The 26,123-nt window shown below is 44.6% G+C and overlaps 2 protein-coding genes across 2 annotated transcripts in view; both read left to right on the top strand.

Moving 5' to 3' along the window:
* LOC138286971 (zinc finger protein 850-like) overlaps positions 1–4,647 on the top strand; it is a 71,778-nt gene extending 67,131 nt beyond the window's left edge. Inside the window, exon 3 of the mRNA XM_069227340.1 lies at positions 17–4,647. Coding sequence (XP_069083441.1) covers positions 17–1,513 — 1,497 coding nt within the window. The 3' untranslated portion in view covers positions 1,514–4,647. The remainder of the gene's footprint in view (positions 1–16) is intronic.
* The window catches only part of LOC138287366 (zinc finger protein 501-like), a 90,252-nt gene that overhangs the window by 6,640 nt on the left and 57,489 nt on the right, over positions 1–26,123 (top strand). The gene's annotated exons all lie outside the window — the stretch shown is intronic.

Here is a 26,123-nt window from a genome sequence, read left to right as displayed (position 1 = left end):
TATTGTGAAATTGTAAATCAAGCGCCCAATACCACACACAGTCAGATATTGTGAGAATAACAAACGTGCTGTCTCAGCCATGTTGGCCCATCAGGAAACACAGTCATGGGATGAAGACAAATATATACTCCACTCACAGATGCTAAACAAGAAAGAAAAATCATACACATTCAATGAGAGCTTTAATTTGTCATCTTTACTAAAGCCCCATCAGCAAACACACACAGGAGAAAAAACATGCAATTGCACTGAATGTGTGAAGAAGTTTAATCAGTTAGCACTCCTAAAAGAGCATCAGCAAACACACATGGAGGAAAAACCATATAATTGCAGTGAATGTGTGAAGAGCTTCAGTTGGTTATCACACCTCCAAGTACATCAACGAACACACACTGGGGAAAAACCATATCATTGCACTGAATGTTTGAAGAGCTTTAGTCAGTTATCAGCTCTCCGGACACATCAGCGTACACATACAGGGGAAAAACCATATCACTGCAGTGAATGTGTGAAGAGCTTTAGTCACTTATCAATCCTACAAAAACATCAGCGAACACACACAGGGGAAAAACCATACAATTGCACTGAATGTGTGAAGAGCTTTAGTTACTTATCAGATTTCCAAAGACATAAGCGTACACACACAGGGGAAAAACCATACCATTGCGGTGAATGTGTGAAGAGCTTTAGTCGCTTATCAATCTTACAAAAACATCAGCGAACACACACTGGGGAAAAACCATACTATTGCACTGAATGTGTGAAGAGCTTCAGTCAATTATCAAGCCTCCATAGTCATCAGCGAACACACACAGGGGAAAAACCATATCATTGCAGTGAATGTGTGAAGAGCTTTAGTCAATTATCAACCTTACAATTACATCAGCGAACACACACTGGGGAAAAACCATACCACTGTAATAACTGTGTGAAGAGCTTCAGTCGGTTATCAGATCTCCAAAAACATCAGCGTTCGCACACAGGGGAAAAACCTTACCATTGCAGCGAATGTGGTAGTAGTTTTAGGTACTCCTCAGCATTAAGGACTCATCAGCGAACACACACGAGGATAAAACCATACCATTGTAGTGCATGTGGAAGTAATTTTAGTCACCCCTCAAAATTAGAGCGTCATCAACGAATACACTCCGGGGAGAAACGACATCATTGCACTGAATGTGTCAAGAGCTTTAGTCAATTATCAGCTCTCCAAAGACATCAGCGCACTCACACAGGGGAAAAACCATACCATTGCAGTGAATGTGGAAGTAGTTTTAGTTACTCTTGGACCTTAAGGGATCATCAGCAAACACACTCAGGGGAAAAACCATACCGTTGCACTGAATGTGTGAAGAGCTTCAGTCATTTATCAAGCCTGCAAAGTCATCAGCGAACACACACAGGGGAAAAGCCATTCAAGTGCACAGAATGTATGAAGAGCTTTTGTCGATTATCGGTCCTACGAAGACATCATCAAATACATACAGGGGAGAAACCATACCTTTGGAGTTAATGTGGAAGTAATTGTGGAAAGGATTTTCAGCAACCTTTAGGGATTTGTGGTAAAACCTATAATCACAACACACTTGAATCTATTTAACAAACACAGGCTGGAGAATATTTATAGATGATTTTGGTGTTTGATCGTTTTGTACAACATAGATAGTTTAGTGACAGCTGCTAAAGAACAATGTTCGAAGGCAGCAGAAGTAAAAGTAGGAACATCATACCTGTAACTCTGAGTTAATGCTTGGCATTGACTTCTGAGGCCCTGACAGAGGAGAAATGAAGCTCTTTTCCATCATCACTTGCATCTGTAAATGCTCAAACCATAGTCGCACTACCACAGAGGTGTCTAACATCGAGCTGGGTCCTTGGAAGATTTGTTGTCTCACCACTGACTATGTAAATGCTTTATGGTTAGATTAGTTGTTTATTGTTGGAAATCGCCCTTCCTGCAGAGTTATCCCTAAACCTTTTGCTTTCCTCCTCCTATTTTTCTGACCCTCTTTTTGTTGGGTTTAGGACTCTGAGCACTTTACCACTGCTAATCAGTGCTAAAATACATGTGCTGTCTATCCTAATACTTGGTGTAATTGACCTTCACCTGTTTGGCATAATTAATTTACCTGTAAGACCCTTATAAAGAGGTATACCATATACCCAGAGCCTGTAATTTAATGCTACTGGTGGGCCTGCAGTGCTTATTGCACCACCCTCAAAAGGAGCCTTTCAAACTTGTGTCAGGGCTCTCACTGCAGTGCCTGCATATGCATTTTACTGCGACACTGACTTTGCAAGTCAAACTAATTGCCATGGCCTAAACTCCCTTTTCACTACACCTAAGTCACCCGTAGGGTAGGCCGGGTGCTGTGTATGTAAAAGGTAGGGCATATGCTTTTATGTGTTACAAGTCCTAGTAGTGACAGTCTATTTTGTTTTTCACTACTGTGAGTGTTCCTCCTCTCATAGGTTTGCATTAGGAATTCCCTATATATGTCTAAGTAGTATTTTTTTTATCTGTGAGGAGTAGCATGCATATGTTTGGGAGTGGTAGTGAGAAATCCTGCTGGTATAGGTAGATTGTACATTACTGTGTTAGAAATGCCGCTTTTAGAAAGTGGGCATTTCTCTGTGCTTATAACTCTAGTGCTTTGCAGCCTGACTCCGATCCACGTCTAGGGCACAGTGAGAGCTACACTTGGTGCATACTTTCCAGACAGCCATAACCCAGGAGGGGCTAGGTGTGACAGAAGAGGCATACATATTGATAGTCATCGTGAGCTAGGGTGATGGAGGGCTATTTACTCCTTACGTGGCAAAAAGCTGTGTCCTGCCCTCACACAATGGGCTGATTACCTCCTACTGATGTCTGGAGACAGGGCTGGGTTAAAAGAGGGTTGTGTTTCACTTGAAAATGGTTCCTTTTTAGTCACCCCCTGAACAAAGACATTTTTGAGTATAAGTACACGGGCTCTGACTCCACAATGTTAGAGCACTTTTGGAACTGGGACTGAACCTCTGTCGGAAAGACTGCTGGAATGCACAAAAGACTCATCTGGACTGCTCTTCTGTTTGTACCCTGATGCCTGCTGGATGGTATAAAGGACTCACTGGATTGCTTTTCTGCTTGTTGCCCTGCTGCCAGCTGCACCCTGAACATGGTGTCCCTAGGTTCTATTGGGCTGCCAGGAGGAACCTCCATTTTGAAGAACTTGCTTTGTTGGGCTCACCTGCTTCGGGCTATATTCCTGGAGGAACTGCTATTTTGGCAAGCGACTGTGTGCTGGCCTGTGTGCCTGCTGGTCCCTGTACCACAAGTGTTCTCCAGGAACTGCAGTTCCACACACCCTGTCTGCCCATCACTAGCACCTGGTGAGCACTTTCGTAATTTGTACTGCTCCAAATCATGCTGACCAGCTCGTTCTGTGCACCTCCATGGCTGCCCGGACAGCACGGGACGAGTGCTGTTATTTGCTCCCCTTGACTCCCTCCCCCAAAACTGGGTGAGCACATATGCCAGTTGAGCTCCATGCACCCAACCCACTGTGACAAGTGTGTTTGGAGTGCTTTGGCTATTCCACCGTCGACTCATCTGTGCCTTTCTGGAGTGGACACCCGATAGCCCCCTCACCAGTGGTGTCTGACCACGGGGGCACAACGGCTGCCTTGAGAGAGAAGTGCTGTGTGGCTGTGTTGGGCCCCACCAGGTCCGCTGGTGTCCCCACTGTCTGTAGTGTCTCCCGCTGGCGGCGTACAGCCACAACAGAATTCCCAGACTGGAACTCACACCCTGCACACCACTGAGGAACTTTATTATGTTCTTGCTAAAGGGAGCACAGCAGCATTACACTAGCAGCCCTGGCATTTTGGTGGTTATCTTAAGGGCATGGTCCCTTCCGGGGAAACTGGGGTGAGGCCCCTGAAAAGAAGACTCCGAGAACACCATGGCATCGTATCTAGGAGTAACACCACTCATGGACTCGAGTGGAAGCACCATAATACCTTTTATAGGTGTGCAGGTGCCTCTGAGCCTATATGGGATCCTTGAGTATTGTATCATCTCTAGTAAGAGCGCAGGTACAGTGTGCTCTGCAGTCTTGCAGAGGTTCATGCCTGTGATGTGCTAAGTTCATTTCCAGTGCCCTACGTGGCACATCCTACTACTGATTTCTCAATCTGATACAGGGGTGTGGAATTTAATAAAATAAACTTGTCCATGAGACAGGTTGCTTCTTATATCTACTTGTTCTGTAAAAACATCTACTTGTCCCTTTGGTGCCATGTAGTGCGGTGACATATCATGGCAGCAATCTCATTATGTAAGAGCTTTGATAAAAACCTCTCTGATTATGCCAGGGCTACTACTGTAGTAGGTCTTGAATACTTGTAATTTCAATCCCTACTATAGCAATTTCTTTAATGTGCCACCTTTCCGCAGATCTCCATACTGGGGCTGGAGGAAGCAGTAAGCAATAGTTCTGGGACTGGAATGCCTTTGAGTCTGCAAACCTACTAACTTGCATGTTTTAAGGATTTTCACCACCTCCTCTCTAATCTTTCCACATAATGAGAAAGGTTAGAAATTTACCCCTGACTATGGCAGAAGTAGGTGGTCTTCCAGGGTTGTAAAACGCTCAATAGATTTTCACATGAGCAAATCTACACATGCATATTTCCTTATGCTAAAATACAATTCACTGATATTCACAGATTCACTCAGGGCAGATGATGCAGGGCCTTTGTTACGCCACTGGTGGGGTGCTGCGGGGCCTTTGTTACACCACTGGTGGTAAGGTGTGCTTTTTGAGGCCAATTTTTTTTTTTCTTTTTGCCAGTGTTTGTTACAATGGTGAGAGCCTGGCAACTCCCACAACAATAAAGTGTTACAAAAGCCATGTCAATACAAGATACGCATTCACAAAACCAAAAGACTCACAAAAAATGTTGGATCGGTTGTGTAGGAAGTTGGCTCTGTATGTGCTATTTCAAAGTAAGGAATAGCATGCACAGAGTCCAAGGGTTCCCCTTAGAGGTAAAATAGTGGTAAAAATAGATAATACTAATGCTCTATTTTGTGGTAGTGTGGTCGAGCAGTAGGCTTATCCAAGGAGTAGTGTTAAGCATTTGTTGTACATACACATAGACAATAAATGAGGTACACACACTCAGAGACAAATCCAGCCAATAGGTTTTGTTATAGAAAAATATCTTTTCTTAGTTTATTTTAAGAACCACATGTTCAAATTTAACATGTAATATCTTGTTTGAAAGGAATTGCAGGTAAGTACATTAGGAACTTTGAATCATTTCAATTGCATGTATACTTTTCAAGTTATTGACAAATAGCTACTTTAAAAGTGGACACTTAGTGCAATTTTCACAGTTCCTGGGGGAGGTAAGTTTTTGTTAGTTTTACCAGGTAAGTAAGACACTTACAGGGTTCAGTTCTTGGTCCAAGGTAGCCCACCGTTGGGGGTTCAGAGCAACCCCAAAGTCACCACACCAGCAGCTCAGGGCCGGTCAGGTGCAGAGTTCAAAGTGGTGCCCAAAACGCATAGGCTAGAATGGAGAGAAGGGGGTGCCCCGGTTCCGGTCTGCTTGCAGGTAAGTACCCGCGTCTTCGGAGGGCAGACCAGGGGGGTTTTGTAGGGCACCGGGGGGGACACAAGCCCACACAGAAATGTCACCCTCAGCAGCGCGGGGGGGGCCGGGTGCAGTGTAGAAACAAGCGTCGGGTTTGCAATGTTAGTCTATGAGAGATCAACGGATCTCTTCAGCGCTGCAGGCAGGCAAGGGGGGGCTTCCTCGGGGAAACCTCCACTTGGGCAAGGGAGAGGGACTCCTGGGGGTCACTTCTCCAGTGAAAGTTCGGTCCTTCAGGTCCTGGGGGCTGCGGGTGCAGGGTCTTTTCCAGGCGTCGGGACTTAGGTTTCAGAGAGTCGCGGTCAGGGGAAGCCTCGGGATTCCCTCTGCAGGCGGCGCTGTGGGGGCTCAGGGGGGACAGGTTTTGGTACTCACAGTCGTAGAGTAGTCCGGGGGTCCTCCCTGAGGTGTTGGTTCTCCACCAGCCGAGTCGGGGTCGCCGGGTGCAGTGTTGCAAGTCTCACGCTTCTTGCGGGGAGATTGCAGGGTCTTTAAAGCTGCTCCTTGAAACAAAGTAGCAGTCTTTTTGGAGCAGGTCCGCTGTCCTCGGGAGTTTCTTGTCTTTTTTGAAGCAGGGCAGTCCTCAGAGGATTCAGAGGTCGCTGGTCCCTTGGAAGGCGTCGCTGGAGCAGAGTTCTTTGGAAGGCAGGAGACAGGCCGGTGAGTTTCTGGAGCCAAGGCAGTTGTCGTCTTCTGGTCTTCCTCTGCAGGGGTTTTCAGCTAGGCAGTCCTTCTTCTTGTAGTTTGCAGGAATCTCATTTTCTAGGGTTCAGGGTAGCCCTTAAATACTAAATTTAAGGGCGTGTTTAGGTCTGGGGGGTTAGTAGCCAATGGCTACTAGCCCTGAGGGTGGGTACACCCTCTTTGTGCCTCCTCCCAAGGGGAGGGGGTCACAATCCTAACCCTATTGGGGGAATCCTCCATCTGCAAGATGGAGGATTTCTAAAAGTCAGAGTCACTTCAGCTCAGGACACCTTAGGGGCTGTCCTGACTGGCCAGTGACTCCTCCTTGTTGCTTTCTTTGTTCCCTCCAGCCTTGCCGCCAAAAGTGGGGGCCGTGGCCGGAGGGGGCGGGCAACTCCACTAAGCTGGAGTGCCCTGCTGGGCTGTGACAAAGGGGTGAGCCTTTGAGGCTCACCGCCAGGTGTCACAGCTCCTGCCTGGGGGAGGTGTTAGCATCTCCACCCAGTGCAGGCTTTGTTACTGGCCTCAGAGTGACAAAGGCACTCTCCCCATGGGGCCAGCAACATGTCTCTAGTGTGGCAGGCTGCTGGAACTAGTCAGCCTACACAGACAGTCGGTTAAGTTTCAGGGGGCACCTCTAAGGTGCCCTCTGGGGTGTATTTTGCAATAAAATGTACACTGGCATCAGTGTGCATTTATTGTGCTGAGAAGTTTGATACCAAACTTCCCAGTTTTCAGTGTAGCCATTATGGTGCTGTGGAGTTCGTGTTTGACAGACTCCCAGACCATATACTCTTATGGCTACCCTGCACTTACAATGTCTAAGGTTTTGTTTAGACACTGTAGGGGGTACCATGCTCATGCACTGGTACCCTCACCTATGGTATAGTGCACCCTGCCTTGGGGCTGTAAGGCCTGCTAGAGGGGTGACTGACCTATACTTGCATAGGCAGTGAGAGGCTGGCATGGCACCCTGAGGGGAGTGCCATGTCGACTTACTCGTTTTGTTCTCACTAGCACACACAAGCTGGCAAGCAGTGTGTCTGTGCTGAGTGAGAGGTCTCCAGGGTGGCATAAGACATGCTGCAGCCCTTAGAGACCTTCCTTGGCACCAGGGCCCTTGGTACTAGAAGTACCAGTTACAAGGGACTTATCTGGATGCCAGGGTCTGCCAATTGTGGATACAAAAGTACAGGTTAGGGAAAGAACACTGGTGCTGGGGCCTGGTTAGCAGGCCTCAGCACACTTTCAATTGTAAACATAGCATCAGCAAAGGCAAAAAGTCAGGGGGCAACCATGCCAAGGAGGCATTTCCTTACAGGTTGGCTTTGCCATGCTTGTTTATTTTCATGCTTCCCATAATCTTGTTTAAAATGGTTACACTGATTTTCCATTAGGAATATTTTTTGGAAATACTAGCATGCATCAACACATTTTACTAACTGACGCTTCAACTACTATTAAAAGCAAAGAATCATCACTCTTGCTTACAAGCTTCTGCAAACATTTAATCAGAGAGCAATCTGGGAGCAATATATTTAGCCTCATATTGTAAAACTTTTCAAATGTGTGTCTACTTTTATTTTTACTGGAACTACTGTCATTAGTGCAGTGTGACCTTAAAACTTTTATTTACAGTGCTCACCCTAATAATGAAGACTTTTCAATAATGAACTATAAATACAAATTCGAACAGCATTAACATATGGACACACATATTCCCTCAACAGCAGACAGTTACCTTCTCTGTAAACTGACAGCCAAAGCGTTTGTGCTGCAGGGGGTGGGCCTACTTGTGCAAAGGACAAAATAAACATGAAACTTGTTGCCCTTGACCCCAAACAATATGTCCCTGTTATCGGGCTATAGGAATTACACATCCCTGTGATAGGAGCACAGGCACGCCATGCCCTAGAATTCCATGATGGTATGTGCGCTGGGCTACTGGGTGTCCATTACTGATAAGCTCACAGTAAGTTAGCTGGTATTGGTGAATTATGATGACCGTTGGTAATTCATGTACATTCTCATAACCTGATTTGCGATCTAACGTGAGGACTCATTAGCATTACTGCTGTATTTCATGCCCTCATGTCCTGAGTTATTGTTTTTGATTCCTACACCTTCAGGATAGCGTGTGACCTTATGGCTTTGGCATTATCAGGATTGAGCCGTGCTACAGTAATTACCTCTGGAGATAAGCCTGACTGCTCTGTGCCAAGCTACCAGGGGGTGATGGGTTGCCTTGCTTAGGTGCATTCCCTAGCCAACCAGAAACCACATTTCTAACATTGGTGTTTAACAGTAAGGATAGGACTTATGTTTGCGTGACACCTTAGTGACTCAGTGTTGCACCACAAACTCTGCACTTAGACCATTACTTGTTTTGTGATTTTCCTGTTCTTTCATATTTGTTACTTTACTGTTTACTCCTGCTCTGTTTCCTTGCATTTAGGACTCCTGTTGCTTATACCAGTGTTGTTACCTTACAAAAATGGGGTTAATATTTCACCTAGACCACCTGTTGTATTAGACTGAGGGGGAGTTAAAGGTTTTCTACAGGGAGAGGAGACTACCAGTGGGTAGGGACCTTTGAAAACCCTGTATTATTTTGAAATTGGCGGTGGAAAAGCAGCTGAGGAAGAGGACCAGGAGGGGGGATGGTTCTGAGGGAGACCCTGTGGAGGACCCAGAGAATGGTGAGGACTCTGAGTTAAAGAGTTCCCCATCCACAGCCCCAAAGGGCAGTGACCTGATAAAAGATGAGGAGGGAGAAAATGACCAGACAGGGACGCCAGTAGAGAGTGAGGACCCCATAGACACCAGGAGCAGTGTCGCCTACCATCCCCTCCCCCTGAGGAACTCAAGGATAGGCAGACTGAGAGGGACCTGAGGTTGAGGCTGACTGTGGAGCACAGAAGGGTAGAGGCGGAGAAGGTTTTACCTCAGTAGAAAATGGCAGAGGTTGAAAGGGCCTTTGAATGGGAAAAGCTTGCCTTTGGGGAAAGGAAGCTGACCCTTGAGCAGAGTTGTAGAGTTCTGGACTCACTGTTGCTGCAGGTGCAGTCCAGTGGTGGCAACAATTTGGAGTTTAGTGTTAAGAACACCATCCACGTACCCACAGACTTATGGTAGACTTGAGGTAGCTTCAAGGAGGGGGAATGACATACGTCCATGGCTGCAGGAGTATGAGATGATTCTGACAGTGCAGTCCCTGAGGAAGATTGGGGAAGTGCCCTGGGGAGTTATATTCCTGATGATGGGAGGGGTTCCTTATTGGCCCTAGACGGGAGAGACAGGAAGAGTTACACCCCCCTGAAGGAAGCCCTGATTGCTTATTAGGGAGTCACCCCTGAAGAGTATAGGTTGAGATTCAGGGTCAGTAGGAGACTGTCTAACCAGTCTTAGGGGGAGTTTGTGGAGAATTGTTGTAAAGCATTAGATGGACTGATGTTTGGTAGCGCAGTAAACATGTTTAGAGGACTGTACAATCTGATGGGCTTGTTCTGTCATTTTCCTGGGATACGCAGCCATAAGAGGAGTGATGAAGGATGGTGTAGTCCACCCTCACAATACCGACACGCAGCCCTAGGGGACTGCACATCATAATTGGCTGAGCTTGAAGGTCTCATCTTGGCATATGTACGGATCCAAGACACTTCACATTGATAGTGTGATTCATACTACTGTGTCCAGTCCTACAATGATTACCTCAATCATTGGCGGTTGAACGGGTTCAGAGCCTCAAAGGGGAACACCATCAAACACAAATCCCTGTGGATGAGGGTGAATCATCTTAAGGATAAGCTGCCAGATGCTCATGTAGTACATACATTGGGCCACCAACGTGTACACGTTATTGGTAACACCTTGGCTGATGAAGCGGCAAAATCTGCAATATTCTGTTGCTACAGTGACTTGTTCCCACATGAGATTGGATAATGAAATTCAGGCTGCAGTGAAAACTTTGGCTGAGGGCAAGCCTCTTCCAAAAGCATACCCTACTAAATATTCCTACCATATCAGTGCACAGAATGTTGCCTATGCAACAATTCCTGTGGTTGGAGATCAAGTGATGCCCAACCAAGACCAGAGATTAGATCTCATCAAAGCAGTGCTTGATGGGGTTGCATCTACCCATGCTGGTGTTGCGGCTGCAATAACACTCTTGCAGAAATGCTTCAGGTGGATAGTTCTATACAAGCAGACCAAGCAATGTGTCCTTTGCTGTGACATTTGCCAGCAAATCAAGGGCTCAAACATCAAACGCCCCTTGCAGATATCCCTCTTAGTGTCCAACAGGCGACTACAATGTGTGTACCTGGACTACTGCGGTCCTTTACAACCTGATGGTGCATACAAATGCATCTTAGTCACTGTTGATTCTTGTTCTAGATTCCTGTGGGTATGGCCACAGCCATTGACTGATGCTCAAACTATTATAAAAGACCTGCTGATTGTTATTGGTATATATGCAGTTGCAGCATTCCACTCGGACCAGGGCTTTGCTTTTGCCTCTAAGGCATTCAGGGACACCATGAGGATAATGGAGTTGCACCCCCATTACTCCTCACCCTACCATCCTGAGGGTAATTCGGTTGTGGACGGAAGGAACCGTGATCTGAAGCATTCCTTAACAGCTAGAGTATTAGGTTCATGCTGCAGTTGGCTTCATTACCTATATGGTGTCCAGAGAGCACAGAATAATCTACCAAGACAGTCCTTGGGAGGATGCACTCCTTATGAGGGCCACTTTGGGATACCTATGTATGTCCCAGATACAGATGGCCCTGGTATGGTGACGGCAGACACACCTTTTGACATAAATGAGCGTCTAACTATCTTATAGGAGCTTCAGCAATTTTGCGATGATAATTCATCCATCAATACTGCCACCTTGGGAATAAGGGATTTGCCAACAACTTCTCAGGATGGATTCTTAAAGTTGGGAATTTGGTTCGTGAGAAGATTGCTGTGAAGAAGGAATTTGGCCCATCCTACAGAGCACCAATTCCAGTCCTGGGAATACAAAGCACCAGAACTATCATTCTACCACTGCTGGCAGGTTCTAAAGTAAACAGATCTGTCTCAATTGACAACTTCAAAGTACACCATGTGGGAGTTCCAGCACAGTAGACCCAGTGGTCCCTTGGGTAGTCCCCGGGTTCCCTTTCACTACCCAACAGGTCATACCTCTCCAAAGAAGAAACGACAACACTTCTGAACATGTCAGCATGTATAACAATGCTACAAATTCCTCCTAGAGCATGGGGAGGGTCTTATGCTTATTGCTTCTGCTTATTTCTGCTACAACTTCACAGAAAGTACTGTCTAAGATGTGGCTGTCTTCTATCTACCAGTAATGCACCGGCTCCTGTGTTTGTAGGGACTGACTTTTTTTCATCTTCATCTGCACCTGCTACTGAAACAGTTTCAAAGACACACAAGCTGTAAATATGGCTTACAAATAACCATTGTGTCTATCCATGATATTATCTGTGGATATTATTGACATTGCTAGCCTTTCTATTGTGGATTGGTTTTGTGACTGTATTCTTTTTCTTGATAAATGGTCATTATCTTCCTGAACGCTCCTCTGTCGAGCCAGTAGATGCAGTTTTAACACCTTATCTTTCCTCACATAAGGTCCGAAGAGACTTGTCCCCTGTGACCATTTCAATAGCACAAATTCCAGATGGGATTGTTTGAGATAAAGTTCCGTTTGATATATACTGGCCTCTTGAGGTTATCCAAATTCTATATGTATTAAAAATTTAAATGACTGATGTAATTACACCTGGTGTTGTTTCTCTTGACTGGAATGTTCAAACAGTTGATCCAATGCTTGCTGAGCTGCAAGGTTACACTGTATTTGAAAGTGATGATGTGTACATTAACACAGCAAATTATGGGAAAACGTTCTGTAATAATCATTGGGTACATTACTACCTGCACAGAGCAGCTAGACATCGATCAATATTTAACTATACACAGTGGGAACAATGTTCAACACCTCCAGTAGGGAGCCCCAAAACATAGGCACATTTGCATATTTTTCTGTGCATAACACTACAAATGCAGAGTCATATTATTTCAAATTACCACCTTCAAAGCCACAAAGGGTTTTGCTAACTGACACCAAATTGATCTTTTCAGATTCATTTGTTTCCTGACTTGCTGTTGAAGGTTATGAGTAGTGGAAAAGCACTATTCATGTGTAGAGTGGTTGGGGAACACAAGATTGGCAAATTCAGAGTACAGAATATTTGTTTAGAGCATGCCTTATTCCTTTCCAAAGGATCTTTTTAAATGACACAGTTCAACAGACATTCTGTCTAGCATTAGCAAAAATAAAATAACTGAATGAGCCCAGTATCCCTACACCAGGCAAATTCACCAATTGGCAATTATTCCTCAATGTCACCAGGGAAGAATTAAATGCTAAGGTTCAGGATGGTAACTATAATTCATCACTTTCCAGTCCCAGTGGATGGTTATTGTGGCCAAAAGACATGACTGGGTGTCAGGCGCATTTTGTTAATTCCTCAGGGGAGTTTCAAGATTAGCTGGCCGGACCCTCATTTTGTCTCAGGTCAGCAGTGGTATAGTTACCACATACAGTGTGAACAATGGTTACAGACTAACACCTTAGCAGCAGTTAAAGAACATCTGAATATGCTATCTGACGACATAGACTTACGAGCTTTCTAGCTAGGTCCCAGAAAGCCCCGCTCTAAGAGATTCCTGTGTGCCGTATACAATGAGATCTAGAATCTTTTGCAAATGGAAGCAATAGCACATTTAATGCAGATAGATATGGAACATTGGAAAAGGCTGTAGCTGTTGTCGATAATGGAATGAATACTCTGTCTAACATAGTGTCATCTGTAATTGACATCATTCAGAATGACATGTCCCTTCTACACCATGGACAAAATCAACTGCGTTCCATCGTGCAGTTAGGTTGGACATTACTGATTCTGAAAAATGGCCGTGTCCCCTGGAAATACATAAACAGCAGTGACTTGTTTGCTGCTTTTAATTTATCCAGGGAACCACAGATAATGGCTAAAAAAGGAAGCAAGTTACACAATGCTCAATATTGAAAATTAAGAAAAGCTGCCTTTCACTGAAGCAGAAACATCATCAACAGTATGGCTCGTATAAATCTGCCAATTTCCCTTCATGGGCTTTGCAATGCATGGGTCGCAAACTTGGCCTGATTTTTTGAAGGGTACTCCTTTGATTGGTCCGGTATTGTATTTACTTTCAAATGGAAGTTAAGTGATCCTGAATGAACATAGCTGATGCGAGATGAGACCAGGAATTGCCTACGCAATTTAAGTCTCTCAAATTGTAACTTATTGTGGACATGTTCTGTTCCCCCCCCACACATGAGATAAGAGTAGCAGAAATGTGGCCTCACATTGATACTACTAATGCAAATTATGACAAGCTTAGCAGACTAAAGGTGCTACTGTTCCAAAATCAAGTAGCGTTGGCATTGGCTAGAGAGACGTATGCTCTCCAGATAGGGAGATCATCAACCGAGATACAATCCCTTTTAAATACCAACTTCCCCAAGCAGAGGAGAGCTGGTTTCCAGAATATTTAGCACATCAAGCACAATGGAGATTGCGCACTTCTTTAGGGCTGTTAGGTCTGGATTAATTTCCATCTTCCAGACTGTCTTCAGAGTCATTCCATCAGCTATCCATTCACTCTTTTGAAGTTTGTTTGGCAGCTTTCCTGTGACTTTGGCATTGATTGGCGGAATACTGCTGCTGATGTTCCTAATATGCAGTGATTGTGCCTTCTCAGCTAAGCGGAGTGATGAAGCTACTACCACCAGCCCAGCTGTGCCTTGATCGCATGGTGCAGTTCCTTGGTGCTCTTTTGCTGGAGAAATTGGAGCATGATTGGTCACTTCATTCCGGCCAATCCTCTGGTGTGTGCAACCTGTATTTTATTGCACCTGGTGCCTCTTCGAGTGTCTACTAGAGGTGTGCCTTGCTGTTCTGCCAGTGCCTCCTGTGGACAAGAAATTGCAGATATTCCGGATGAGGGTTCATTCACGGTCGTGCCCCATGAGACTGAGGCTGAGTCACGAAGCCCCTTATGGGCCACCTCTGGTCAACTATTTAGCTCCATGATGTTACCTTCACCAGCGATCCTGCACATGAGGCTTCTGCGCACTTCTGCTCCATGAATCCGTCTGCCTATCCAGTCATTGATCTGACTTCTGACTATGTGGAGTCACTGCTACGTATATTATATCAAAATAAAATAACCCACCAGTGCTCCTCAAATAACTGACAAAAGTTAAATACCCCCAAGCAAAGTGTACCAACTAATGCCCAAAACCAATTCCAAAAATAAAGCAACACAGCATATTAATACTTGCTTCAACATCAACTTGCTAGAAAAGCACTGCTTAATCCTTTTCGTCCAGCACATCCAACTAAACAAAAATATACCAAATCAAGAGTAAAGTTCTAACATCCAATCTACAGTACCAGGACTCCCAAAGGACCATGCTTACCGCTAGTCAGTTACTCCAATATAAAGAAAGGCCGATGTAATCTACATGAAGACAAAATAAATGACAATCCATTAACCAGATTCCACAAATACACTCATGTCTGCGTTTAGGACATTTCACAACTTCTGACAAAAACCTTTGCATTGCATTCGATGCATGGGACATTTTCAAATAGTGTTCAACAAGGGGAACACTCTGTACTTTGCATTGAATACACGACTGATGTTACGTAATACGTTTCCTTACCTTTAGCACAATACACCATATTTTTAGAACCACAATTAGAATGATGTTTGATAGTCCATTTACCATCATTAATCTTATATGTTTTCACTACTACCACATGCATTGCAATTACCACATGTGTAATGCTCAATAGCGGGTTCCAAACCCCATAATTGGTGCAGTGAAACTGGTTCAGGATCATTGTGGGGTCGGACCAGTCTATCCCTTAAATTCTTGCTTTTTTTTTAGAAGGAAATAAGGGCCTGTCATAATAAATCTAAATTGTACTTAGCAAGTGCCAATTTTTGAGGATAATTAGTTTGATCATATTAAACACTATACCAAAGGTTGTTACACATGTGATCTTAGACTGAACCTGTTTGTCCTTCACTTGCAGTAGAGCCTCACGGTCATAATAACACTGTCTTTTCAATGATCTTTTCACCAATCGGTAGGGATACCCTCTAGTGAGCAATTTAGAACACAAAACCTGTGCTTCATTGAAATAATCTTTTTTGGTACAGTTCTGTCTAGTACAGTGGTTCCCAACTTGTGGTCCGGGGCACCCTGGGAGTCCGTGAAGCCTTCTCAGGTGGGCCGCAACTGGTTAGAAAATTATATAATCTTAACAGATTAGGTCCCTAGCGTTCAGTAATGACTCATTGGTGGGGGTGCCAGGATTCCAATAAGGATTCAGTGGGGGTCCCCAGGTTCCAGTAATGATAAAGTGGGGGTCCACAGAAGTCTAAAGGTTGAGAACCACTGGTCTAATATGTAAAAACTGCCCAAATGGGGGATTATCTCTCAAATTATGAGGGTGATGGCTAGTGTATTGAGAAGAGTATTACTTGAAGTTGGTTTTGTATATAAACTTAGAAACAAATAACCATCTTCATGAAAGATTTTCAAGTCAAGAAAATTATTAGAACAATGATTTTAATCTATTGTAAAATGAAGATTAGTATTCTTGACATTAAGCCACCTATGGAATTCCAAAAGATGGCTCATAGATCCATGCTATATTAATAACATATCATCTATGTATCTATGTATCTTAGCCAGTGTTTTATGTTGCTCAAATAAGGATTGGTTCCACTGTACATAACGTTTTCTTCAAATTCAGCTACATACAGGTTTGCAATATCTGGGGTAAAAATAGCCCCATAGGCACACCCTTAATCTGGCCCAAAAATTCCCCATTAAACATAAAGAAATTTTGCCATCCTGGCACAATTTTTGATTAAGTCAGTAGGCACATTATGGGGACATGGTCTCATATCTAATGTTGTGGTAATGACTGCTAAAGCATCTGTTTGTGGAATGTTGGTGTAAAGACTTTCAATGTCCATAGTAACCAAAATATCATTTAAAGGGTCGAATTCCTGTCCCTCTATTTTTGTAATGACTGCCTAGCTATCTTGTGTATAAAATCTTGTAGATGTAACTAATAGTTTAATGAAAAAATCCACATATTCAGTTAGAGTTTGTAGAACAGATTGGCAGCCCACCACAATAGGTTTTCTTTTTTTTTTTTCTCAACTTAATGAATCTTAGGAAGTGTATAAAAAGCCAGTATTGTATAATCATCTCTATTCAAGTAGTCAAATTATTTTTGACTCAACTAGTGTCCAGGTAACCCTGTCAAGTTGAGTGTCAATATTTATTTTCTGATAGATGAAGTAGGATTCCCAGGTAATATCTGATAATGACTAGGATTCAGTAGTTGTCTCATTATTTCTGAATCATAATCCTTCAAATCTTGCACAATAATAATATCCTCTTTGTCTGCTGGCTTTTTTTACGATATCTTTTTCACAAGCCAGCGAGTCCAAGGTAGCTTGCTGTATTTTGGAGAAAATGTATTTTGCATATCTATTTTGTTTCAAAACCTGTTCCACTTCAGTCAAGACTACATTTTCAAAGGTTATCAATTCTTTAGGCATGCGGTTCGTTGGTGGATAAAAAGCCGAAGGACAGTGCAAACCTGTAAAATCTTGATGTTTATTAATCAGTGTAGCGTGAAAAAAATATTTCAGTCTCACATCTCTGAAGAATTTATACAATTCAATTTGTGTTGTAAAAGGATCATTCTGTCTGGTAGGAACAAAGAATAAGCCCAAACTTAAAACTTCAATTTCAGTACAGCTAAGATCATGTGATGATAAATTGATAATGGGGACTGTTTCAGAATCTTTAATAGAAAACTGAGCCTCTACCATTTCAGAATCCTGAAGTAGATAACTATGCATCTACCATTCATATTAATGGTTCCGTGTTTGGCCCGGAGTGTACTGATTCCTGTACCATCCTTGTCTTGTGTTCTTTACTCCGCCCCTTTGGGGTCTCTGGCCCCAGGGTAAAAAAGACTGATTGGATGTGAATGGACCAGTGCCTAATCCAAGGCTTGTAGCATTCCCTGAAGTATTATCACTGTCAGAGCCTGACAAACTACTTTCAGAAAATGTAAGCCTTTGGTGTTGGAATCCCCCATTATTTGGACCTTGTTGATAGAAGTCTTTTCTCAAATAAGGATAAGTATGTTCTTTATTGTACTTTCTAATGTCTTTCTGAAACTTGTCTTTCTTTTTTAATATATTTAAATTCCGCAGTGGAGGCTTCCAGATTTTTTTTTTATTCTTTAGCATCTGAAATCATTCCAATGCAGGAATTGAACATCAAGTACTAGTCTGAAATCATGATTCCGCTCAGGCTGGATACCCAGGTATACAAAAGACTTTAGAAAACTGTTCACAAACATTTTGGTGGAAAATCATGCTCCAATGTGTTTATGTCCTTGTAAATTCATGCTCAACCTGTGCTCATAATAAATCCTCACACCTCGCTCCCGCTAGTCTTCTCCAGCCATTGTCAATTCCCCCTAAACCATGTCACACAGTCGGCATGGATTTTATTACAGATGTCCCAGAATCTAACAAACATAATACTGTGTTAATTGTAGTAGACCACCTGTCACAAATGGCACATTTCGTGCCACTAAAGAAATTGCCAATGGCTGCTGAACTTAGCACTATGGGGGTCTTTACGACCTTGGCGGGCGGCATCAGCCGCCCGCCAAGATCTGACCGCCATGCGGCCGCACCCCCGCCGCGGCCATTTGGAGATCCCCGCTGGGCCGGCGGGCGGAAACCTGGTTTCCGCCCGCTGGCCCAGCGGGGATCACGGCCGCAACATAGGAGCCAGCTCCAAATGGAGCCAGCGGTGTTGCGGCCGTGTGACGGGTGCAGTTTCACCCGTCGCGCTTAGCCGCATGGGGCCCCCAGAGGCCCCACGACTCCCCGTACCGCCAGCCTTTTCCTGGCGGTTCAGACCGCCAGAAAAAGGCTGGCGGTCGGGGACTCGTAATCCCCTGGGCAGCGCTGCAAGCAGCGCTGCCCTGGCGGATTACATCCGCCGGGGCCATTGTGGTGGTAAACCACCGGCCCCGGCGGTGCGACCGCAGCGCTACCGCTGCGGTCAAAATACGCCGGGAGGCACCACCAGCCTGTTGGCGGTGCTCCCGTCGTTTTGGCCCTGCGGTTATAATACCGCCAGGGTCATAATGACCACCTATGTTCCTTCACAATATAGTCAAACTACATGGCTTGCCCACGAAAATTATCTCTGATCGTGGAAGTCAAATCACATCAATATTCTTTTCTGGAAGGCCTTTTTTTCTTCACTTGCATAGAAATAGCCCTATCCATTGCTTACCACCCTCAAACAGATGGTCAAACAGAGAAAGTTAACCAGACATTAGAAAAAATGCTCAGGTGCCTCAAGTCCTCACTAACAGGGACTTGGGACCAAGCCTTACCTTTGGCAGAATTCACATATAATAACTCGATCCACTCAAGGTTAGGGTGCTCACCATTTTATTTGCTCACCGGCATCCATCCCCGTAATCGCCCGGTAACACTTCCAGACTTTACCCCATCAGTTCCCTCCGTCACTGAACGATTATAGATTTCACAGGACATCCAATGGAAAGCGAAAAACAAGCTAGCTAAACACAAAACCCAAATGAAATTACAAGCTGACAAACAGAAGCCCTGAACCCACTTACCAAATTGGAGATTTAGTATGGCTCTCTACTCGTAACAGTACCCTAGCAGGTCCCAGAAAACTGCAACCACATTATCTAGGACCCTTCAAGATCACACGGGTCTTAGGACCAGTTACAACGAAGCTGCAACTACCTCCCTAATATATGATACACCTAGTATTTCATATATCTCTGTTGAAACCCTACCACCCAAGCACCAGACCTGACTCACCACCGCCTCCAATCATTGTCAGTGGGCATCAGGAATATGAGGTATGTCGCATTTCAGATGCTAAGCGAATCTATGGTAAGTTGCATTATCTGATAGACTGGAAAGGATATGATCCTTCTGAGTGTTTTTGGGAACCCGCATCTTTCGTTCATGCTCCTCGTTTGGTGCAACAATTTAATCTGTTAAATTCTATGAAACTACGCCCAGCACGTTGGCCTTTTGGGGGGAGAACTGTTGTGGGTACACTAGCACATCTAAGAGCTCAATTACAGTAAAATGCTGTTGCTTGCAACTTACAGACTTATTTGGGTATATTCACTACATCCTCGAATATTACGTTTGCAATAACCAGTGCTTGTTAAATGTCTCATTTATTATAACCAATGCTTGTTGATTATGCATATTGTATTCCACCTTCTCCACCTGTAACTGCCAAAACATATGCTTTTCACATTGTGATCTGTATTGAACATGTGCCACAATCAGGAGGATAAATGCTCATTTCCTTAACAAGCAATCAATTGCCAAAAGGCATGTGAACATTTGATTATTTAAGGATGCTTATGAGTCAGAGGCCTTGCTTGGCTTCGTACCTATTGCTCTGCTCACCTGTTTCCAGTCAAGTCAAGTTCCTTGTCCTGCAGTCTGCCTCCAGTCGAGTTCCAGTGTTCCTCATTCTCCAACCAGCTTCCAGTTGAGTTCCAGCATTTCTCGTCCTCCAGACAGCCTCCAATCACGTTTCGGTGATCCTCACCCTCCGGTTGCCGTCCTGCAGAGTCTTGGCTCTCCTCTTCCGTTTTCTGCCGACAATCCCATGTTTCCTGTAAAAGAGAGAAAATAAGAAAGGGGAAAAAGCCCAGTTTGGGTTCTTCTGAACTTTTCAAGCAAGTAACTTCATTTCAAGGTAAAGAAAGATTATTTGCTTAAATGAAACAAAACAGAGCTCCGTCCTTCAAATAATTTATGACAATAATAACTAGCATGATTTATCGTTCGGGTGGGAATCCAAGATACCACTAAACAGACATTAAGTAAAGACGTATTTCCTGTAACAAGCTCCCCTGAGAATGAGGACGTTGGAAATAGGAAAAGTTTATCAAAACTATTATTGGAAAGAGATTACAGCTGAACACAAAGAAGCCCTTTAGTCAAGTTGATTGTTTTTGAGTTTGGACATTGATTCAGAGAGACTGAAAGTATTGTAAAAAGAGGAAGAGACTTGTTCAGCCTAATAGAAATGTATGCACAATGTGTCAACAGTAACTGACATTATGCAATATACAATAGTTTATGCAAGTTCAATGTATTGGTGAAGTAATTATTTTGCAGCCCAGAATCCTACAACACCAAGAACCCAGTATTTTGAGATATCAGAAGTAATGACGCCCAACACGAAACGCAGTCCAGGGTCCAGCAGTCTGATTTTGCAGTCCATGAAGCACAAGCTGGTATTTGCTCTTTTTCTCTTACCAAAACTCCCTTGAGGACTTGCGATAGGGCAATGTACTTTTCGCGGTCACGTTAGTCTTCACAGGGATTGGGGAATTGTCATCACCCCATTCAGAATGCCAGAAATTCAGGTGAGTGGCTCGCACAGGACAGCTGCCCTATGCTAGCACTCCCCTGCGCGCTTTCTGCTTCTTTTCTGATCATTCCTCTGCCTTTCTGTTCCATTTCTTCTTGTTTTCCTGCTCTTTCTGCCTCTTTTCAGCTTGATTCCACTCATTTTTCAGTTGTTTCGTCTAATTTTTCTGCACTTTCTCCCTCTTTTCTGCTCGTTCCTCTGCTTTTTCTGTTCCTTTCCTGCTTATTTTCTGCACCTTCTGCCCTCTTTTCTGTTTGTTCCCCTGCATTTTCTGTTCCTTTCCTGCTCGTTTTCTGCACCTTCTGCCTCCTTTCAGCTTGTTCCTCTGCTTTTTTTTTGTTCCTTTCCTGATTGTTTTCTGCACCTCCTACCTCTTTTCTGCTGCTTTTTCTGTTCCTCTCCTGCAACTCTTTTTTGCCTTCTATCTTTCTTCATTCTTCCCACCACCCAACCTCCCCCCCAGACCTACTTAATGGAGGCTGCAGTGCGGCCGTGTTGCTGACGTGCCAAGAGTACATCAAAGGCAAACCTGCCTGTGCCCGGACTGCACTCAATGCTAAGACCTCTGGCCTCTCGCCACCCACTGCTACAGCACTAAGAAACTTCTGGCCCTGGACCACAGACACCACAACAACATCCCCTCATTCAACCAAAGGACCTTTCACCTACTGCCATTGCCGCTTCTCCTGCAACATAGGACCGCCAGCCTGCTGCTCCCACCCAGGGGACCATAAACAACCCGGAACCACTCCAGTGCACCATATTCAACTCCAGATCCCTCTGTAAGCACACCACTAAAATCTGGGACACCATCACTACCCTCTCCCCTGACGTTGCCTTCATCACTGAAACATGGCTCAACCTCACCTCGAACCCTGACGTCCCCACCGCAACACTCAACGGCTACAAGAGGATACACCACAACAATACCATCAAACACAGTGGGGGCATTGCCATTGTTGGAAATGGCCCATTTTTACAGGGCCATCCCTAAACCTTTTGCCTCCTTTCTCCTATTTTCTCTGACCTGTTTTTGTTGGCTTTAAGACTCTGGGCACTTTAGCACAGCTAACAGGTGCTAAAGTGCGTATGCTTTCTGTGTAAACTGTATTGTTGATTGGTTTATCCATGATTGGCATATTTGATCTACTAGTAAGTCCCTAGTAAAGTACACTAGAGGTGTCCTGACCCTGTAAATCAAATGCTACTAGTGGGCCTGCAGCACTGGTTGTGCCACCCACATTAGTATCCCTGTAAACATAGCACAGACCTGCCACTGCAGTGTCTGTTTGTGCAGTTTTAAACTGCCAATTCGACTTGGCAAGTGTACCCACTTGCCAGGCCTAAACCTTCTCTTTTTATACATGTAAGGCATCCTTAAGGTAGGCTCTAGGTAGCCCCATGGGCAGGGTGCAGTGTATGTTAACAATTGGACATGTACTGATGTGGGTTACATGCCCTGACAGTGAAATACTGCTAAATTGAGGCCTATCTCTCTCATAGGTTAACATGTGGGCTACCTTTAAATATTATTAAAGTGCAGATTCCCTTCGAAAACAGATAGAAATATGGAGTTTGGGGTCTCTGAACTCACAATTTAAAAATACATCTGTTAGTAAAGTTGTTTTTTGAATTGTTAGTTTGAAAATGCCACTTTTAGAAAGTAGACATTTTCTTGCTTAAACCATTCTGTGAATCTGCCTGTTTGTGGATTCCCTGTCTGGGTCAGTTTGACAGTTGGACTGTTTGTGAATCCACTCTAGACAGTGAGACAAAGAGAACTGGGGTGTAGCCTGCATATCCCGATGAACCACCTGTGGAGGGAGGAGTGGTTACATACACCTGAAGGGGCTGTGCCTGCCCTCTCACAGTGCAGTCTCCAACCCCCTGGTGTGTATCTGGGGCCTGGCCTCAGCAAGGCAGGATCTTGTGAACAACAGAGGCTTTCCTTTGGAGTTTGCCTACATCAAAGGCAGAAAGCGGTATAAGTAGTGGACTCAAGACCCCAGACTTTAGATTTCTTCAAGATCACTTCTGGAACCAAGAGGAGCCTCTACCAAGGAGAAGAGCTGAGGAGAAGTGCTGCCCCTGCCAGTGACTGGGCTTTGTTGGGCTATCCTGCAGTTGCTGCTTCTGCCTGTGAAAGGGGACAATGACTGAACTTTGTGGTATATGCCTGCCTGTGAAGAATCTCCAAGGGCTTGAATTGAGCTTGTCTCCTGTGTAGAAGTCTCAGGGCCATCAAAGATTTCCTCTGCCAGCACCTGGACTCTCTGCTGAGACTCCTGCCCTGCCAAGTGGTGTTCTATCCAGTCCCTCAGCCCTTGAAAGGTGAAGTTGGCAGAAGAAGAGCTGAAAATCCACGCACCGAACGCGGTGCGGGGAAATTTTCAATGCAACATTTGCAACGCAGCTGATAAACGACGCACTGCCGGCTTCGTGGCTAAAACAGCTGCTCCACCTGCATCATGGCTGGGACAACGACGCATCGCGGCTGGAGAAAAGTTGGCAAGCCCCACTTGCGGCTTCTGATAATGGCGCAAACTCCATGCAGCGAGGTTTTCTAACTCCGTGCAACGGGATTTTCCATGCATCGTCCCTGGGCATCAAAGTCAACCCGACTGCGCTGGTCTGAGGTGCCCCGTCTGCAAATCGATGCATCACTGTCTTGTGAGGGAGAAAAATGATGCATCGCCGACCCGACCGGAGAAGAAACGACGCACGACCTCCCTTGTGAGTAAAGAATTGACGCATCATTGCCTTTTTGGACGCACGCTCCCCTGTGTAGCTTTATTTTTTGCACTAACCAGGTACTTTGTGCACAATCATCGTGTCCATTGTTTTCTATGAAGTAAGACTCTTATTCTTTTGAAAATTCATATTTTAACTTGTGTATGTTGGCTTTCTGTCCTTTTGGTTTTGTTTGATTTAGATAAATATTACTTATTTTTTTAAACTTGTGTGGTGGTAATGTTGTCGTGTTTTCAATGTATTACTGTGTGTGTTGGTACAAATACTTTACACATTGCTTCTGAGTTAACCCTGCCCGCTCGTGCCAAGCTACCAAGGGAGTGAGAGGGGATTAACCAGGTGTGTTTCCCCCCTACCCTGACTAAAGTGAGGGTCCTTGCTTGGACAGAGGGTAACCTGAATGCCAACCAAAGACCCCATTTCTAACAGCCATCATCTTCAAGGAAACCATCCTATGCATCACCACCAATGATGACACAAAACCTCCATGGAACACTTCTAGCTCCAGACCGACACCAAGACCACAATAAGAGGCACACTTGTATACAGACCCCCGGATCCCTGACTGGCTTTCTGCAATACAATCTCCCACCTCATTGCTCACCTAGTCATCGACTCCCACCACCACGTCCTACTCGGCTACCTCAATTTTCACATCAGTGACCCTAGCAAGTCCACCTCCACCTCCCCCCTGGAAAACCTGAACAACCTCAGCCTTACCCAACTGGTGACAGAATCCATGCACCAGGCCGGACACACATCCAACTCAATTTTCACCTCCAGCAAAGCTCGCCTGGATTGATCACACAATCATTCACTTCACCATCTCTGAAGCTCAGCACACCACCACCCTCAAGCATCACAGCTGCTCCATAACAGCTGGGCAAGGTAACGGAGACACAATGGACCCAGGCCCTCAGCACTACCCAACCCGAAGCTTTGTCAGACCTCAACCAGTCCATCCAGAACTTTTCTGCATGGATCACCAGAAGTACCGACAGAGTTGCTACAATGAAACCAACAAAACTTCAATGCAGGTCAGCTGGTAAACGCCAGAGCTCAGAATCACCAAATACCACTGTTACTGACTCAAGAAACAATGATGCTCTACAAGGAACCCCTCCAATAGCACCGCTTACAAAGCATTACTCATCACCTACCACCAGCTCATCAAGGAACCAAAGAGAACAGTCATCACGGCCTGCATCGACACAGCAGCCAACCACACTAAAAAACTCTTCAGAATAGTCAAGGAATTCTGTAAGAGTTCTCTCAGAAAAACCATAATACTACTACCCAATACGCTATAGACTTCAGCAGGCAGCCCATCTGGTCCTGCCACCTTGCCTAATTTAACTGATTTTATCGCTTGCTTGAGTTCTACCATATTAATTGGCTCATTAATCACCTTGTTCTCCTCCTCACTTAGAGATGCCAGTTCCAATCATTCTAACCATCCCTTCACCGACCCTGCTGAAACTTCTAAATCCTCTGTGTATAATTCCTTGAAAAAGTTTTTAAAAAGGTGTCTTCCACCTCTTGCATCCCCTTCATACCAGCCCCAGGAGAACCCTCCCTATCTTCATATACCGGCGTTGCCGCCTATGAACGGTCATCATGCAGAACTCGGAGCCTCCTATCACCATAACCAGCCGACCGTAGCGGAGGAGGCCTACACCGCACCAGAATCTTGCTCTAATTTCTTAATCAGGTCATCAACATCATTACAATCACTGAAATCATACATCTTATTATTCGCCATTACTCTTAAGGATGCCGGGAACCTTAATTGGGCCGTTGCCCCTGGTCTTCTCAATATATTGATTCTTTTCCCCAGCTTGCATTGTTTATTTAAGGTAATAGATGCAAGATCCGACCTAACCTCAAATGAAGCGCCATCCACCGAGAGTGATTTTTTCTTCAATGCCATCTCCAAAATACGTTCCTTAAGCCCATATGTATGAAAGTAAACCACATTTTTTCTTGGCCTGTCCTTATTGGGAGCCATTTTTGCAGGGACCCTATGTACCCTTTGAATATCTTTTGCAATGTCGACCTCTGCATCCTCAAATTTTTGTTTTATTAATCTTACTACAAATCCCTTCAAGTCATCTCTCTCCAATCCCTCGGGGACTCTGAGAAACCTCAGGTTATTTCTCCTTTGATTGTTTTCCAAGGATTCCAACTTAGCCAGCACCCCTGCTTCTCCTGCTTTCAAACCCCTTATCTGCTCTTTATTTTCCTCCACAGTAGCACTCAGATCACCAACCTCTTCCTCCAGGACGGCTGCCTGACCTGCCAGATCGTCTATTTTTTTGCTGAGATCTTCAGAAAGATTTGTTTTAGAAGTCTTAAAGCCTCCCTTCAATTCCATGGCTAAAGCCTTTAACATACCTGTGATGGAGTCACTTGACAG

Source organism: Pleurodeles waltl, chromosome 4_1 (assembly GCF_031143425.1).
Source record: "Pleurodeles waltl isolate 20211129_DDA chromosome 4_1, aPleWal1.hap1.20221129, whole genome shotgun sequence".
NCBI lineage: Eukaryota > Metazoa > Chordata > Amphibia > Caudata > Salamandridae > Pleurodeles > Pleurodeles waltl.
Note: the sequence above shows the minus strand (reverse complement) of the source record. Positions and strands in the feature narration are given on the sequence as shown.